Source organism: Salvelinus fontinalis, chromosome 24, assembly GCF_029448725.1.
Source record: "Salvelinus fontinalis isolate EN_2023a chromosome 24, ASM2944872v1, whole genome shotgun sequence".
NCBI lineage: Eukaryota > Metazoa > Chordata > Actinopteri > Salmoniformes > Salmonidae > Salvelinus > Salvelinus fontinalis.
In genome coordinates this window covers 31,882,498-31,901,060 of record NC_074688.1, presented here as the reverse complement: position 1 = coordinate 31,901,060, position 18,563 = coordinate 31,882,498, and the positions used below count along the sequence as shown (strand labels likewise).

The 18,563-nt window shown below is 46.9% G+C and overlaps 1 protein-coding gene and 2 pseudogenes across 9 annotated transcripts in view; 2 read left to right on the top strand and 1 right to left on the bottom strand.

The window, feature by feature from the left end:
- Positions 1–531: 531 nt before the first annotated feature.
- LOC129822532 (phospholipid scramblase 1-like) lies at positions 532–1,526 on the top strand (annotated as a pseudogene).
- An 880-nt stretch (positions 1,527–2,406) lies between these two features.
- Positions 2,407–3,547, bottom strand: LOC129822655 (phospholipid scramblase 2-like; annotated as a pseudogene).
- Positions 3,548–4,250: 703 nt separating this feature from the next.
- Positions 4,251–18,563, top strand: part of LOC129822295 (unconventional myosin-XVIIIa-like) — a 165,268-nt gene continuing 150,955 nt past the window's right edge. For 5 of the 9 annotated variants that reach the window (XM_055880456.1, XM_055880455.1, XM_055880453.1 and 2 more), the window contains exons 1-2: positions 4,251–4,379; positions 6,640–7,865. In XM_055880456.1, the coding sequence (XP_055736431.1) occupies positions 6,813–7,865 (1,053 nt within the window). In that variant the 5' untranslated portion in view covers positions 4,251–4,379; positions 6,640–6,812. The remainder of the gene's footprint in view (positions 4,380–6,639; positions 7,866–18,563) is intronic. The other 4 variants (XM_055880462.1, XM_055880461.1, XM_055880460.1 and 1 more) reach the window with 1 other exon arrangement.

Here is an 18,563-nt window from a genome sequence, read left to right as displayed (position 1 = left end):
GAAACACATCCAGAGCTCTTAAAACATCCTTGCTGAAGGCTAGGTTGAGTATGATGCAAAGTATTATAGGCTACCTGTGTCTGTCATCCACATCAGAACACTACGGGACAAACAGGTATGTTAATTCTTTTTTGCTACTGCAAAAAAAGAGTTTAACACACTGCCAGTGTTTTATAACCCCATTGCCCACGTGAGCTGGGCATCCTGAAGATGCAAGACACTAATAATAAATCAAATCAAAGCAGGTAGGCCTATGCCTACAGTTACCATAGCTGGTCTGGCATGCTGTGTACTACACTTGATTAGGCCTACTTACCTTTTGTTGAAATTAAGGATTATTCAAAGTTCTCTCCAAAAACAGTAGGCTATATATTCCCTAAACTCTTTGTTTTGCATTTATCTTAGGCTACCTGCTGATTTTGAAAATGACATTTTTGGTGTGTATTTAGGTATTTTCAGAAATGAAAGTGCATTGTTCCCATGGCCACCCAAGGTCTTGGATTGATTGGCACTGGCTTAGGACAGGCGATCATGACTGAGGCCATGACATTGGTGCCACATGGCCTTAATACTTCCTACCCTGCATACATGATTCCCGGGGTGCCACTACCCTCAGGCCTCTACCCCGCCCCCATGAGCCCCGGAGTCCCACTACCCTCAGGCCTCTATCCTGCCCCCATGAGCCCCGGAGTCCCACTACCCTCAGGCCTCTATCCTGCCCCCATGAGCCCCGGAGTCCCACTACCCTCAGGCCTCTATCCTGCCCCCATGAGCCCCGGAGTCCCACTACCCTCAGGCCTCTATCCTGCCCCCATGAGCCCCGGAGTCCCACTACCCCCAGGCTTTGTGCCCCCTCAGGCTCCTGCCTGCACTTCTCAGACCACTAGCCTGCCCTCCAGGATTGGAATACTTGACTCAGATCGACTAGCTCCTCGACCACCAGAAAGGTAATCTGGCTGAAGTGGTTCTGGACTGGTAAGTGAATACTAACTACATTGTAAAGAACAGTGTCGGGCAGCAAGTGTTTGCTGTAGCAGAGGATAACGACTGCTGCACTCTACAGTTCTGCTGCCCCGGCCTTACCTTTCACCCTTCACATCTAGGACAGCCTGGGACAGGAAGCAATGACCCTGATACGCCCATTGAGGTGAGACTCCTGCTGCTTCCCCTGCTGCCTGCAAGAGCTGGAGGTGCAGAATCACTCTGGTAACCCCATAGGGTATGTGGTGCATAACTGGCACCCTTTCTACACTAAACTCACCATGCAGATTGAGAGGAGTCACTGGATGAGAAAACGTGGTGGGGAAGATCAGTAAGAAATGGGATGGATTGCTGCAGGAAGTTGTCAAGATGCAGATCACTTTGTAATCTCCTTCCCTATGGGATTGGAAGTGAAGGTGAAGGCTGTGTTGCTGGGAGCCTGCTTCCTCATCGACTTCATGAAAAATAAACAACTTAATATCCCAAATGGACCTTTACTGCCACACTTTCTACTCTTAATGGACCATGAGAACTCTTGGGTGTGAAATAAATCGATGAGAATATTGATGGGGGATTTACTGACAATTGTTTCCTATCCTCTCTGTAATGTTTTTGTGCATACTGAAAGTGTTTTTTTACTGGACTCTATTGTTCTTATGTATAATTTATCATAGGTGTACCTTCTAGGTAGGCTACAGTAATACAATTTATTAATTAAAAGGAAATGTACATAGCTGCAGATATTAGAATGCACATCATTTCAGTACCATGGACAGCGTGATGACAATAGCAGTGTTATATCATTTTTTTCTACTTTGGGATTTTTTTATACCAAAGTTATTGCCAGACTTCTAAAACAAAGCCCTCAATAGAAAATGCCAATAGGTACACAACATTGTTACTTTTTAGACTTTGGAGGACATTCTCATTGAGCAAAAGAATTGTGCAATCAGGACCAAACCTCGTTATAGTCTTCCAGCGTGATTTAATTTGAAACCTTTCTATGTGCGTTATAAGATGGCGATTAATTAACTAGAGTTTAGTAAACTGAGCAATACACATAAATAGTCACAGATTTATAACCCATGATTGTTGAACAAGAAAGGTTGCTTTGGTAAATTTACAAATTCTGTCAGGTAGCACATTCTCTACTCTGTGTGATACAAGGTGACATCTCAAAGCTGTCGCAGAGTCTAGTGGAGTGACAAACTACCCTAGGTGTGTGGAAGGGCCTGGGGAGAGGCCACTGCTAAGGACCATAAGTAGGAGGGGTCTCAGGGTACATAGGCTCTGGATTCAAGGTTGATGTATGCACCAAAGACTTTATTTGAAACTCATAATTAAAATAACACACTTATGATTTAGCAAACAAAGGACAACGGAACATAGTAACCCCTCTTTTCAGTGAATATATGCAGCAGGTAATATCCCAGATTATGTCTTTAACATTCTATTAACTTCACATTTCAACATGCTTTACATTGAGCATCAATGGATGGAACATGGAAGTTGTCAATTCATACAGTTATTGTCTCATTTTAATCCTGGTGTTGTTCAGAGGGCAGAAAATGTCACCCATAGGGATGGGAATGTGATCCGTCTCCTCTACATTACTTAAAGTACATGAAGTCGATGAGGAAGCAGGCTCCCAGCATCACCGCCTTCACTTTCACATCCAGGTCCATGGGGAAGGAGATTCCAAAGTTATCTGCATTTGTGTAGGATTCCCGCATGAATCCAACCCACTGCTTACTGATCTGCCCCACCATCACTGTTTCACCCAGAGACTTCACATCAAAGTTTACAACATTGACAGACAACACATGCCCCCTGGATCTTAAGCTGGGGCTCTCTCCTCTTGTTCTGCACAGTGAGTTTGGGCAGGTAAGGGTGCCACTCCTGCACCACACACCCTATGGGGTTACCAGAGGGATTCTGCACCTCCAGCTCTTGCAGGCAGCAGGGGAAGTAGCAGGAGTCACACCTCAAAGTGCGTATCAGGGTCATCACTTCCTGTCCCAGGTTGTCCTGGATGTGAAGGATGAAAGGTCGGTCGGAGCAGCAGAACTGTAGAGTGCAGGAGTCGTTCTCCTCTGCTACAGAAAATACTTGCTGCCCAACACTGTTCATTACAATGTAGTTATCATTCACCTCCCAGTCCAGAACCACTTCAGCCAGACAGACTTTCTGATGGACAAGGAGCTGGTCAATCTGAGTCAGGTATTCCAGTTCTGGAGGAGGGCAAATAGGTGGTCTAAGAGGGGCAGGCATCATCACAGGAGCCTGAGGGGGCACAAAGCCTGGGGGTAGAGAGACAGCATTATGGCCAGCCACCTCCACGGAGTAAACGGTTGCCTGGGGTATCTGTCCTGAGGAAATGTCAATCCATCCTTGAGTGACCATATGGAACAAGACACTTCCACTATTGAAACTCGACCTACCATCAAACATACAAAATGCAAAAATGTGTTTCCAGCTATAATGATGACATCTTGATCAGCATGAACATTTACTAGACAATTTAGGTAATTGTTGTCCAAAAAAAAACTTTAGCTTGTTTCAAACTCCTTTGTGAGTCTACAGAATCCAAGGGCCCTCTCTTTCACGTAGATCAAGTTACAGCATGACACATATAACTATTCCTCTTACCAGAAACGGGGTAACAGTCTGGCCTACTATTTATTAAAGTTTGTTATAACTTATCTTGTAGTTTATGACTCTACCATGCATAATGTTTTCACTTTCCAGGCGTGCAGTTGATGCAGCAGCCAAACATAGAGGCAAACAGTTCACTGCGCATGAGCGAAGGTGTGGTGTGAATTTCCACTTCTGGTAAACCGACACCACAGTGGCTGCCAGTGCTATAAGCAAAATAATCAACTGCTTAGGACCCACCTCAATGGCCAGGGGCACCCCACAAACTGTGAAGGGGGACCCTAAACAGGATCCTGCTTAGGAACCCCAAAAAGCTAGGGCCAGTGATAAAAGTAGGCCTATTGGTAAGCTGGTACCAAATGGTGCTTGGTTGAATGAATCCCAGATAAACAAACCAGTCACTCCTAGATTATTTACTGTGCATTTATTAATACTTTACCCACAAAATATAAAATGCAACCCCAACCAATAGAAATCTATCATAATAGAGTGATAATGTAATATTTCATAAGTGGTACATCCTGTGTCCAACTTGCAATAAACCCAACTGGCCAGCAGGAATCACTGTTCGATATATTTTCAGTGATGTTGCATGCGTGCTGTAACCAGTCATCTAGCTAATCCTATACAGTCAACGCAGCTGCTTTCTAGTGCGAGCTGCACCCATCAATATAGCTCCCTCGGATTCGAAAGCACCAGTGTCAACCCACCGACACAGAGCAGAGGAAGAACACACACAAACGGTGAGTCATCCATCATTTCATGAATATGTCAGAATATCTCAAAATGATTCGATGCACCTATTTGAGCTAAACATTGAAACCAGAATGGCTTAGCTAGATAGCTATAGATAGAAGTCTCTCAGAAATCCCAAAATATGTTCACAGGGATGTAGCAGCTAGCTAGCCTAGTTGATAGGCTACACCACAATTAATGTGGGCAAAGAACAGAGGCTTGGGCTGCCAGCTAATCGTGCAAGCTTACTAAAGGCATATTGGTAGTTTCAAAATATCACTTTTCTCAATAAAGTCTTGTAGCCAGGGCTTTTCTGTGACAGCCAGATTTAGAGGAAATTACTTTACAGTTATAGTTAACAATGGCCTGTAAAACATTATAATTCCCAATGTGACATCAGCTAGCTGGCTAGCTAGTATTAGTAGCTTTCTCGCTTTTTGTCCTCCGCTGTCCATTGAGTGAATGGGGAACGATGACACCTCACTCGCTAGCGTAGTGGAGCGTGCCTACTATTTCAGTTGCATTTCATTTTTGTAACGAAAAGCCTTGATGTAAGTGGCAAAATGATGTGCCCATAGCATCCCTGCGGTGTTGGAAAAAAAGTGTAAACATCTGTAGCATCAAGGAAGCTTGGCTATAACCACGAAAGTGTGTGACATTTTTCAGCTCAAAATTAAGCTGTTAGGGAGCGTCATGCAAATATGATTCAATGGCATATTTTTTGCTCACAGGATGCCAAATAGTGAGCTATATGTAACTATACCATTATTACAAATATATTTCCATCAATACATCTTCTTATTAATGATTTAATAATTCACTTTCTTTTAGCTAGCTTACTATAAGGTTTTGCTATCTCCTGGAAAAAGGGTGATGGATGTGAAGTGTTGTACTTGCCAGTATATTCTTTAACTGTGGTGGTAGCTGCCAAGACCTATTATGCAGGATATTCACATAGCTTGGGTATTTCCATCATACTAGTTGTCAGATGGTCTGTTTCTCCTACAAGGAGGACAATTTGATAAATGGTTTATTTTTCTGTCTATTGTTCTCTTCCTGATCATTTATAGCTAGTCCTGAAAACACCTTGCTTCCTGTTTTTTGGGGGGCAAGAATCTGGCCCCTTGTTAATGAAGCTTGTTTAGATGTAGGGGTCTCCTGCTGCTGGGAACTCTGGGAACGTCAGATAGAAATGGAACTTTGACACCAAAGTTTCACCCAGTGACTACCAGAGTGGACTGTAGATTCTGACCCATTTTGAGCGTCCCATCCGTCACTGGAACAACAGTTAGGCTAAACAGTTATTTCACCTTCAAAATGTCTTCTATCACTCAGGTAGAGGAGGTAGGTATAAGCCTATTTGAGTGTTTGGCTTACATGGAATGTGATTTACAGATATGAAATGGAGACTGAAATATAGCTTAGGCCTAGACTACATAATTTGGGTTTGAAGCCTTAGGCTGTTTGGGATTCCACGCAATGCTACCCCATGTAGAGGGAGAAAAATAGTAATAAAACCCAGATTTTGGGAATGTCCTGCCTGCTTTCTGCAGTATGTTGAGAGTGTCTCTTTGGCAAAAATATCTTTCTTGATGTTTGAGGTTTTGGCAAATGCAGCTCTAATGGAGCCTAGGAATGTTGTCTCTTTTGCCAAGATAACTTAAACTGTTGCTTGGTTGTGATGTGTGTTTAATTTTTTCCATGTTCACTTTATCGGCTAGTGCTTTGTGTGGCATGGTAATGGTCTGTTGCAAAGTGTTAAGTCGTGGGTCGCTCTATCTATAGTCCTACTCAAAAGGCTTGGAAAGATGTTTGGTTACGAGAAATAAAGATGGTGTTTATTAAATGCACAATTTTATTTTCTGTGACAAATTCCTCACTCGTCCTCTGCAATGGAAGTGATATATTGTGTGTAATCTAATTAAGCAATAAGGCACGAGGGGGTGTGGTATATGGCCGATATACCACGGCTAAGGGCTGTTCATAGGCACAGCTCTTAGCCATGGTATATATCGGCCATATATCACAAACCCCAGAGGTGAGTTATTGCTATTATAAACTGGTTACCAATGTAATTAGAGCAGTAAAAACAAATGTTTTGTCATACCCGTGGTATACGGTCTGTTATACCACGGCTGTCAGCCAATCAATATTCAGGGCTCAAACCGCCCAGTTTATAATTGTATTTATGAAACATAATGAGCGCTGTTTCTCATTCTGTCATGCCAGATGTGAAGATTGACTGAAGGTGTTTTTTCTCTCCCGCAGGGCATTTGAACTAGTGGCAGCTTAACTCCTTTTTGGAGGTTACGAAAGACTGGACCCAACCCCCCCCCAAAACTGGACCTCTGCCTCTGTATGGAAAAATCCCCCTTGCCTGAGAAAACAGGAGCCAAACCGGTAGGACCCACTGTGTTGAGCAACACAGAAGGCACAGCACCATGTTCAGTCTGATCAAAAAGGAGAAGGATGGAGGGAAGAAAGAGAAGGATAAGAAGGACAAGAAGGAGAGGATGTCTGCGGCGGAGCTGCGCAGCCTAGAGGAGATGAGCATGAGGCGTGGCTTCTTCAACCTCAAGAGAGAGTCCAAGCGGGATTCCAAGAACAAGCTGGAGATCTCCAACCCCATCCCCATCAAGGTGGCCAGCAGCCACGAGCTCAGCCTCACTGACATCGAGTCAGACGGCCTGAGCAACCGTAGTAGCATGGTGCTGGACGCAGACGGCCTGAGCGCTGCCAGCTCCACCGATGACCTGAAGGGCGAGGGGGGCGGCGGTCTGGACAAGGACCGGGGCTCGGTGCGAGACCGCGTGGCCCACTTCGGCTCGATGGCCAAGCACAACTCCTCTCAGGTCATGAAGCGCTTCTCATTCTCCCAGAGGAGCAAAGAGGAGAGCCCCTCGGAGACCTCCACGCTCTCGGGACAGAACTCAGCCGCTCCGTCCCCGCAGGTGGAGAACAAGGTGTTCGACCCGCAGAGTAAGCACAGCCTCCAGCAGCAGAAGCTGGGGGTGGGGGTCGGGGTGGGGGTTGGGCCAGCACCTTGGCCAGTGCCGGTCAAGAAGGCTCGCATCCCTGAGGTGGTGGACAAGACCTTCCCTGCTGACCTGAGGCTCCCGGTTGTCATCCCTCCACAGTCTCCGGAGCCACGGGAGCTGGAGCTCCAGCGCCGCAACACGGGTGACTTCGGTTTCTCCCTGCGCCGCACCACCATGTTGGACCGCGGGGCCGACGGAGGGGTCTACCGGAGGGTGGTGCACTTCGCAGAGCCCGGGGCCGGCACTAAGGACCTGGCCCTGGGGCTGGTGCCGGGAGACCGTCTGGTGGAGATCAACGGGGGAAACGTGGAGAACAAGACCAGGGACGAGATTGTGGAGATGATCCGTCAGTCTGGGGACACGGTGAGGCTGAAGGTGCAGCCCATCCTGGAGCTGAGTGAGCTGAGCCGCTGCTGGCTGAGAAACACAGACGGCCAGCGCCGAGAGGCCCAGGATGTAAGTTACCCCAAATCACTCCTCTACTTATCACCTAGATAGACATTCTATTCAGACCTACAACTTCTAGAGAGGCAACCCACGGGCTGGTTTGGCTCTTCTATACTGTAGGGATGAATTGGACCCAACCCTCCCCATACCCACACCAATCACACTCGTTGGTGTGGGTGTGCGGAAAGTCAGTGTTGTTAAATGGTGGAGTGAGTCACCAATGCCAATGTTATGTTTCATGTTTTAGCATGATGGGTGTTGTAACTCTGGAACTGTCTGATGGTGATCACTTTTGCTAACAAACAACCACATTTCCCTCCCACTTCCCACACAACTTGTTTACAGGTGGCCTAACCTATGGAGTGGCCCAGACACAGCGCACTTCCATCCATGTCCAGTCTGGTTTTTGTATGAACTAACAGAAAACTCCTCAGAGTAAAAAAACTATTACAGAACATATATGTTCTGTTGGGAAAAGTTAGTGACGAACTTACCACAGCTCTGACGGCTTGAAGCAGTTTTTATGAGATTCTTCTTGCCATGTTTCTTCCTCTCCTTATATACCTTCTGCACACATCAAGGTAATGTTTACATCTGGGCTTGATGTAGAAATGTCACCTTGATGTGTGCAGCCCAACCACTGATGTTGAAGGGCAACATGGAGTGGTGAACGGAGTCGACTTCTGGCCGGACCACCCGGTTGATCTCAAATGGAAGCTGTTGTGGCTAATCTTGTATTTTATGCTCTGCTTGTTGGTTTTATCAGATAAGAAGGGCGTTCTGCCCGGGTTTCAGCTTCTGTGAGGGTAGATACGTAAGCAAGTGTGTGTACGTGTGTGTCCTTCAAACACTATGTCTGCATGCTGATGTAAGTAGAAAGTGTGTCTGTGTGAACAGGCTACTGTTTGGGAACTGCTGTCCAGTTCAGAGTTCAGACAGAGGAAGTGTTGTCGAGGCAAACAACTCCAGCTGTGTGTGTGTGTGTGTGTGTGTGTGTGTGGTGTGTGGTGGGGGGTTGGATAAGACTTCTTTAATCACATTAGGGTTAGAGAAGATGGGCCACACCTTATTCATGCTAACTTGCAACGGTTGGAATTGAAATCAGCTTGTGATGATATCCATTTATTACGCTGCTATAAAAAGTGTTTCACCGTGTCCTGTAATCACTCAAGAACAGCAGACAATGTATCATGTTTGTTCAGTCATCTGCAAATAGTTATACTGCTGCATAAGTTATGTATCAATATATATTTTCTTTGTACTTTTGAAAATGATATTCCTATCCAAGAATTTTCCAATAGCTAGACCTAACCACAGTGCTCTGAGCCAAGTCCTTGTTTGTAATCTTGTGGACTGGATGTTTGTGATGTTGGTTAGTAAGATGGTTATGTTACTGTTCCAGTGCAATAGTGGATTGTTGTGCAGCGGTGAAAAGGGTGTGTTTTGGATTGTGTGTGTGTGTGTACAATTATGTGTGTGTCTGTATACTTGCAAGTGTGTGTGTAGTGTGGTAGGCCTTGTCCCTGATTAGGTGGCAGACAGTGGTCTGATTGCGGTCAGGGTCAGGGAGTGCTATGATACTTGAAAGATGCTCTGTGCCTAAAAACGAGGTTTACAAAATGGTCACACATACACTACCAATTCATGGACATTTTTGTTGTCACCCAACACCACACTGCTCCTCTTGATTTTTGTATCTGACCTTCAGCCCGGAATAATTGGCTCTTTGAAGCTTAAGGGCATCAAATGGGTCAGTCTTAATGCATAGGGGAAAAGCCTACACTCTTAGAAAAAAGGGTTCTAAAAGAGTTTTTCGGTTGTCCCTATAGGAGAACCCTTAGTTGTTCTTTAGTCTAGTCTGTGAAAAGATATGGAATAGCAAGGCACAAGCTTGTCTTAGCACACTTGTCTAAGCTACACAGAGAAGACATGGCCGGCTACTGAGAAATTTGGAGTTCCCCCAAAATGTGCTTTTCTCACAAATGGGTGACATGGTAGCACTGCAGAACCCCTCCCACTCCCCCACCCCTCCTTTCTGCCTCACTCCGGAATTTTCGGCATTGTTCTATTTTGGAATTTATCAATAAACAAAGAAGGACTTTCTTTGCTGTGCTGTTCAGTTTGAGGCCAGCCTCCCCTTTGTACTTTTCCTGGCTGTGCACCTCCCTCCCTGTGTAGTGTAGGCTAACCCACTGCTGTCTCCCAGAGCAGAAACAGGGAGAGTAGATCAGAATCAGATCCCAGGCGCAGACTGACTTCCACTGCTGTGAGAGAGTTAGAGTCTCAATCTGACAGATCATGATGATGCAGTCAACACCCTGAGAAGTGTGCTTTGGAGTAGAGCTGGGAATGGCCTTGGACCTCACAATACGATATTAGCAAGATACTTAGGTGCCGATACGATTTGTATTGCTTTTTAGTTTTGTTTATTTGATCATTTAAAACAAGGTGCATTAAGAATCATCAAGGATAAACACAAAGTTTACGACTTTCATGATAGCGTTTGGCAAGTTTGGCGTACAGTGCATTGTGAAAGTATTCAGACACCTTGACTTTTTCCACATTTTGTTACATTACAGCCTTATTATAAAATGTATTAAATCGTTTTTCCCCCTCATCAATCTACACACAATACACCATAATGACAAAGCAAAACAGGTTTTTAGAAACTTTAGCAAAGAAGGCCAGCTCCTCTTCACTGTTGACGTTGAGACTGGTGTTTTGCGGGTACTATTTAATGAAGCTGCCAGTTGAGAACTTGTGAGGCGTCTGTTTCTCAAACTAGACACTAATGTACTTATTCTCTTGCTCAGTTGTGCACCGGGGCCTCCCACTCCTCTTTCTATTCTCGTTAGAGCCAGTTCGCACTGTTCTGTGAAGGGAGTAGTACACAGCGTTGTATGAAATCTTCCGTTTCTTGGCAATTTCTCGCATGGAATAGCCTTCATTTCTCAGAACAAGAATAGACTGACGAGTTTCAGAAGAAAGTTCTTTGTTTCTGGCTATTTTGAGCCTGTAATCGAACCCACAAATGCTGATGCTCCAGATACTCAACTAGTCTAAAGAAGGCCAGTTTTATTGCTTCTTTAATCAGAATGACAGTTTTCAGCTGTGCTAACATAATTGCAAAAGGGTTTTCTAATGATCAATTAGCCTTTAAAATGATCAACTTGGATTAGCTAACACAACGTGCCATTGGAACACAGGAGTGACGGTTGCTAATAATGGGCCTCTGTACGCCTATATAGATATTCCATAAAAAATCTGCCGTTTCCAGCTACAATAGTCATTTACAACATTAACAATGTCTACACTGTATTTCTGATCAATTTTAGGTTATTTTAATGGACAAAAAAATTGCTTTTCTTTCAAAAACAAAGACATTTCTAAGTGACCCCAAACCTTTGAACGGTAGTGTATAATTTATAGATATCGATACTTGGGAGTCCCCCAATCACTACGTAGGAGCTGTTAAGACAACATTTATTTAGTGACTTCTTTGTTTTCTGCAATCAACCCTGCTCCGTTCCTGTCCCACAGCCCTGCCAGCACTCTCCTCTCTCGTCTTCCAGCTGATGCCCACTCACAATACTGAGTCTTTGTTATCGCTTGTCATGTAGCTCTATCACGTAGCGAGCAGTCCTGTCCCCTAAGGGGGGTAGGGAAGCCAATTTGGAGCTTTTTGTTTGTGTCCCTCAATTGGCTGAGATTCAAGGGCCCTTGTGACACAAAGTCCTAATGAAAGGCTAATCTGCCTCAGCAAGCCGTGTTCTGGCCACATGTTGTTCTCTGGAGTTTTTGGGAGAAAAATAAAGAATGTCTTTTCTTGCGGAGACAGAGAGTGACTCTGGGACTGTGGGCCCTCCCTCCCTGGGCCCTGGAGTTGGTTTCTTGGGAAAAGCCCCTTTGAGTCACAGTGTGGATGAGATAGGTTTTTAACTAAGTGGCCGAGTGCTCTGTTTCCATCACGCAAACAGGAAATGAGGGCTTGTTGAGGTGTGTGTGCGTGGGTGCGTTTTTGTGTGCGTCCCTTACTGATTTATATGTTCCAGTCTCACTAAGCAGCAGGCCAGCTCTCCATCCCTTTGTCTTCTAAAACAAACATCAACAGCTTGTACAGTCGGGTCATCCGTTCAAATGAAGGAGAACCAACAGAACGGTCATTTCTCAGTTCAACAAAGGCTGTAATGGAGGCACACTTCACAGGGACACAAGCAGCTGCTCTACTCTCGTCTCCAGATTTCTAAGCACTCTGAAACGGCTTTCCAGACCCATGGTAGATAGACATTCAATGCAGAGTTTGTTTCATAAACAACTAAAAGTTCATGAAGAAATATCCAGTGTGCAGGGCAGACACCTCAGCCGTGTGGATGAAAGACTGTTGTCAAGCCTAGAGTAGGGAACATGGGCTTGTACCACAGCTGTCCCAAGTACCGTAGGGACACCACATGGACGTATGCGCAATATTTAATTAGTTGAAAGTCACAGAGAGAAAGAAGTCATTCCAGTACTTGTGCTGTTTAGGAAGTGTACTGTAACTGTATAGAAAAATGTCCCCTGGAGGCTACTGTGACCCTTACAGTATGACCCTCTATCCTCCATCCTCTTGGATCCAAGTAGCTCTTGGAGCAGGGGGGTCGGACGAGCGCTAGGGTTGAGTAGGGGCTGAGTGTGTGGGTGTTTTTCTATTTTTAAAGTTTCCCAACATTTTTTACGTCCAACTTTCCTTGGCAGAGAATGACATGTTGAAATTCTCCTCTTCTATAGCTCAGGAATGTGAGGAGGTCAGGAGGCTGCCGGGGAGTTTTCTCTGACACACACACACACACACAAACACACACACACACACACACACACACACACACACACACACACACACACACACACACACACACACACACACACACACACACACACACACACACACACACACACACACACACACACACACACACACACACGGTGATTTACCAGTTCCCCAGACAGACAGGAAGCTCCCAGTCAGTGGCTCATGTAGACAGGATATCCTGCAAGGAGCACCAAGATGGGGAGAAGGGATAAAGCATTGCGGTTCACAGGAACAAACAAGATACTTAGGTCTATTTTGGCTCTGGATAAGGCTGAGGAGGGTCCACCCAGACAATGGGCCCACACAGGACTGTGTGAATGCATAGGATTTCATTCTAAACTTAGGCAAAATACAGCAGGTTGATTAACTTGTTTGAGGCTGCCAGTTTGTAGGACTTTTAGAAACAGGATTCCTCCTCCCATGATGGACAGCTCTCTTGGCCTCAGCTGCCCATTTCTCTTAAACAGTTTTTTTTGCTCTCCCTGAGCTTCTTTCAGAGCTTAACCCAAGTCATCCTGAATTTACTGTACCTGGATCCATGTCAAACCTGAGCAATAACGCACGCCATGCCACACCATGCCACGCCACGCCATGCCACGCCAGCATCCTGACATGTAGCCTACGTCTGCTCCTGCTCCTCTCTCTCTCCTGCTCCTCTCTCTCTCCTGCTCCTCTCTCTCTCCTGCCTCCTCAGCAGATACCTTTGAAAACTCTGCACACGCAAAAAAACCTCAGCAATCCCAACCAAGCCCAGCTGGGGTCATTTCAGTCCACAGTCCAATCCCAACCAAGCCCAGCTGGGGTCATTTCAGTCCACAGTCCAATCCCAACCAAGCCCAGCTGGGGTCATTTCAGTCCACAGTCCAATCCCAACCAAGCCCAGCTGGGGTCATTTCAGTCCACAGTCCAATCCCAACCAAGCCCAGCTGGGGTCATTTCAGTCCACAGTCCAATCCCAACCAAGCCCAGCTGGGGTCATTTCAGTCTACAGTCCAACCTCAACCAAGCCCAGCTGGGGTCATTTCAGTCCATGGTCCAACCTCAACCAAGCCCAGCTGGGGTCATTTCAGTCCATGGTACAACCTCAACCAAGCCCAGCTGGGGTCATTTCAGTCCATGGTCCAACCTCAACCAAGCCCAGCTGGGGTCATTTCAGTCCACAGTCCAATCCCAACCAAGCCCAGCTGGGGTCATTTCAGTCCACAGTCCAATCCCAACCAAGCCCAGCTGGGGTCATTTCAGTCCACAGTCCAATCCCAACCAAGCCCAGCTGGGGTCATTTCAGTCCACAGTCCAATCCCAACCAAGCCCAGCTGGGGTCATTTCAGTCCACAGTCCAATCCCAACCAAGCCCAGCTGGGGTCATTTCAGTCCACAGTCCAATCCCAACCAAGCCCAGCTGGGGTCATTTCAGTCTACAGTCCAACCTCAACCAAGCCCAGCTGGGGTCATTTCAGTCCATGGTCCAACCTCAACCAAGCCCAGCTGGGGTCATTTCAGTCCACAGTCCAATCCCAACCAAGCCCAGCTGGGGTCATTTCAGTCCACAGTCCAATCCCAACCAAGCCCAGCTGGGGTCATTTCAGTCCACAGTCCAATCCCAACCAAGCCCAGCTGGGGTCATTTCAGTCCACAGTCCAATCCCAACCAAGCCCAGCTGGGGTCATTTCAGTCCACAGTCCAATCCCAACCAAGCCCAGCTGGGGTCATTTCAGTCCACAGTCCAATCCCAACCAAGCCCAGCTGGGGTCATTTCAGTCCACAGTCCAATCCCAAACAAGCCCAGCTGGGGTCATTTCAGTCCATGGTCCAAAGTGAATAAGGGATCCAACATTTTTTCTCTTTTTTTCCCCGTATGTTATTAAATGTATTAGTCAATTGTTTATGTCTGGGTTTTATGATGCACATTAGTTTAATAGCTTCATGGCTGCCGTTTCCTCTCCTCCTCTCCAGTCCTTCTAGATGTGTTGTGACTATAAAGCAATGTTGTGAGTCAGTATGTGGATGAGGCCCAGTGCCTTTTTAATAGGCCTCTCTGGACTCGGTATAATATTCCCTGTGAGAAGAGTTGTTCTGTGACCTGTCTGGGTGGGCCCCAGGCTAGCTGGCTAGTTCTCCACAGTGGAGGTAGGAGACTGCTGAGGGGAGGAGACTCACTACCTTGTAAAGATGCTGCGTGGCTTGTTACTGCAGTGGTGCCCATGGAGAGGTTGTCTAGGACTGGGGCTAGTCTCTTCACCCACAGCTGTGTACCAGATGTGGTCAACACACACAAACATACACACGTGTATACACACTCATGCACGCAATACAAACGTACATATACACACACACTGGCTGAATCTACAGTGCATTCGGAAAGTATTCAGAACCCTTGACTTTTTCCACATTTTGTTACGTTACATCCTGATTCTAAAATGGATGAAATAAAAAAAATCGTCATCAATCTACACTCAAAGCGAAAACAGGTTTTTGACATTTTTGCAAATTTATAAAAAACATAAATAGCTTATTTACGTAAGTATTCAGACCCTTTGCTATGAGACTTAAAATGTAGCTCCGGTGCATCCTGTTTCCATTGATCATCCTTGAGATGTTTCTACAACTTGATTGGAGTCCACCTGTGGTAAATTTAATTGATTGGACATGATTTCTAAAGGCACACACCTGTCTATATAAGGTCCCACAGTTGACAATGCAAGTCAGAGCAAAACCCACCTGTGTGTCCTTTGACATTTTATCAACTAGTGACCCGCAGTGTTTGTCATTCTACCCTGATGAAGACAGCTTGTCTGTCGAAACATTGGTTATTAGGTTATTACATTATTGCATCTGAGCTCCTAGAGTGTGCGGCTCTCCTTTTATTTTTCAAGTGTTCTTCTCCGCTAGCCAGCACCTCACCTAAACAGGTGTGCGTTTCTTTCAACTCCAGAGCAGAAACCAAGCCATTAGGTCGAAGGATTGTGTCGAGGCACAGATCTGGGGAAGGGTACCAAAACATTTCTGCAGCATTGAAGGTCCCCAAGAACACAGTGACATCCTTCTTAAATGGAAGAAGTTTGGAACCATGAAGACTCTTCCTAGAGCTGGCTGCCCAGCCAAACTGAGCAATCGGGGGAGAAGGCAGCACTCCACCAATCAGGCCTTTACGGTAGAGTGACCAGATGGAAGCCACTCCTCTGTAAAAAGCGCATGAAAACCCGCTTGGAGATGCCAAAAGTCAGCTAAAGACTCTGAGATCATAAAAAAGCAGATTATCTGGTCTGATGAAACCAAGATTTAACTATTTGGCCTGAAAGCCAAGCGTCACGTCTGGAGGAAACCTAGCACCATCTCTACGGTGAAGCATGGTGGTGGCAGCATAATTCTGTGGGGATGTTTTTCAGCAGCAGGGACTGGGAGACTAGTCAGGATTGAGGGAAAGATGAACAGAGCAAAGTACAGAGAGATCTTTGATGGAAACCTGCTCCAGAGCACTCAGAACCTCAGACTGGGGCTAAGGTTCACCTTCCAACAGGACAATGACTCTAAGCACACAGCCAAGACAGCGCAGGAGTTGCTTCGGGACAAGTCTCTGAATGTCATTGAGTGGCCCAGCCAGAGCCCAGACTTGAACCTGATCGAACATCTCTGGAGAGACCTGAAAATACCTCTGCAGCGACTCTCCCCATCCAACCTGACAGCTTGAGAGTATCTTCAGAGAAGTCCACAAATACAGGTGTGTACAAATACAAATACATACCCAAGAAGACTCAAAGCTGTAATCGCTGCCAAAGGTGCTTCAACAAAGTACTGAGTAAAGGGTCTGAATACTTATGTAAATGTGATTTTTCAGTTTTTTTTATTTTATAAATTTGCAAACATTTCTACAAACCTGTTTTTGCAATGTCGTTATGTGGTATTGTGTGTAGACTGATGAGGGGAAAAACACATTTAATCAATTTTAGAATAAGGCTTTAACATAACATGTGGAAGAAGTCAAGGGGTCTGAATACTTTCCGAATGAGCTCTATGCTGAATACACCTAGAATGGTTATGGGTAATCCCTGGAGAGTCCACAGTCCCCTTTGTTGTCTTCTTCTCTGTTGTCTTGGAGAGGCCTTGTTGTTCACAGCCTTAGATCCCCAGCCTGAAACAGGACAGCAGAGCAGAGTAGAGCATCTCTGCCATAGGAACAAAACAAAAGCACCTCACTACAGTAACGACTCACTGCCACAAACACTCCACTGACTAACTAGTGTGTCCCACTCCCAGCCCAGCCAGCTCTTCTCTAGCCACGCGGCTGTTTGTGTGCTGTTTGTTGTCAGTGTGAAGTCAGCCGAGCAGAGAGACGGCTTTGCTTGGGAGCGGCCTGGTGTGTTTCTGTGTACTAAACACAGCTCTGGAGGACTGGCCTGCCATGCCACTGACCCGCAACACAAAGCCTTCTGGGAACTTTCTGCCACATTCCACCACGGCCAGTCGGCCATGCTGTGCTGCTCTGCTCTGAGGCTGAGGAACAATACCAGCAATGGTTATTATTTTGTGATTGGGCCCAAAGGTTTTTGTGGAGGGAGGGAGGAGTACAGTGGAGAGAGGGAGAACTACAGTGGAGGGAGGGAGGAATACAGTGCAGGGAGGGAGGAGTACAGTGGAGGGAGGGAGGAGTACAGTGGAGGGAGGGAGGAGTACAGTGGAGGGAGGGAGGAGTACAGTGGAGGGAGGGAGGAGTACAGTGGGGAGAGGGAGGAGTACAGTGGAGAGAGGGAGGAATACAGTGGAGGGAGGGAGGAGTACAGTGGAGGGAGGGAGGAGTACAGTGCAGGGAGGGAGGAGTACAGTGGGGAGAGGGAGGAGTACAGTGGAGAGAGGGAGGAGTACAGTGGAGAGAGGGAGGAATACAGTGGAGGGAGGGAGGAATACAGTGGAGGGAGGGAGGAGTACAGTGGAGGGAGGGAGGAGTACAGTGCAGGGAGGGAGGAGTACAGTGGGGAGAGGGAGGAGTACAGTGGAGGGAGGGAGGAGTACAGTGGAGGGAGGGAGGAGTACAGTGGAGGGAGGGAGGAGTACAGTGGAGAGAGGGAGGAGTACAGTGGAGAGAGGGAGGAGTACAGTGGAGAGAGGGAGGAGTACAGTGGAGGGAGGGAGGAGTACAGTGGAGGGAGGGAGGAGTACAGTGGAGGGAGGGAGGAGTACAGTGGAGGGAGGGAGGAGTACAGTGGAGGGAGGGAGGAGTACAGTGGGGAGAGGGAGGAGTACAGTGGAGGGAGGGAGGACTACAGTGGGGAGAGGGAGGACTACAGTGGAGAGAGGGAGGAGTACAGTGGAGGGAGGGAGGAGTACAGTGGAGGGAGGGAGGAGTACAGTGGGGAGAGGGAGGAGTACAGTGGAGGGAGGGAGGAGTACAGTGGGGAGAGGGAGGAGTACAGTGGGGAGAGGGAGGATTACAGTGGAGAGAGGGAGGATTACAGTGGAGAGAGGGAGGAGTACAGTGGAGGGAGGGAGGAGTACAGTGGAGGGAGGGAGGAGTACAGTGGAGGGAGGGAGGAGTACAGTGGGGAGAGGGAGGAGTACAGTGGGGAGAGGGAGGAGTACAGTGGAGAGAGGGAGGAGTACAGTGGAGAGAGGGAGGAGTACAGTGGAGAGAGGGAGGAGTACAGTGGGGAGAGGGAGGAGTACAGTGGGGAGAGGGAGGAGTACAGTGGAGAGAGGGAGGATTACAGTGGAGAGAGGGAGGAGTACAGTGGAGGGAGGGAGGAGTACAGTGGAGGGAGGGAGGAGTACAGTGGGGAGAGGGAGGAGTACAGTGGGGAGAGGGAGGAGTACAGTGGAGGGAGGGAGGAGTACAGTGGAGGGAGGGAGGAGTACAGTGGGGAGCT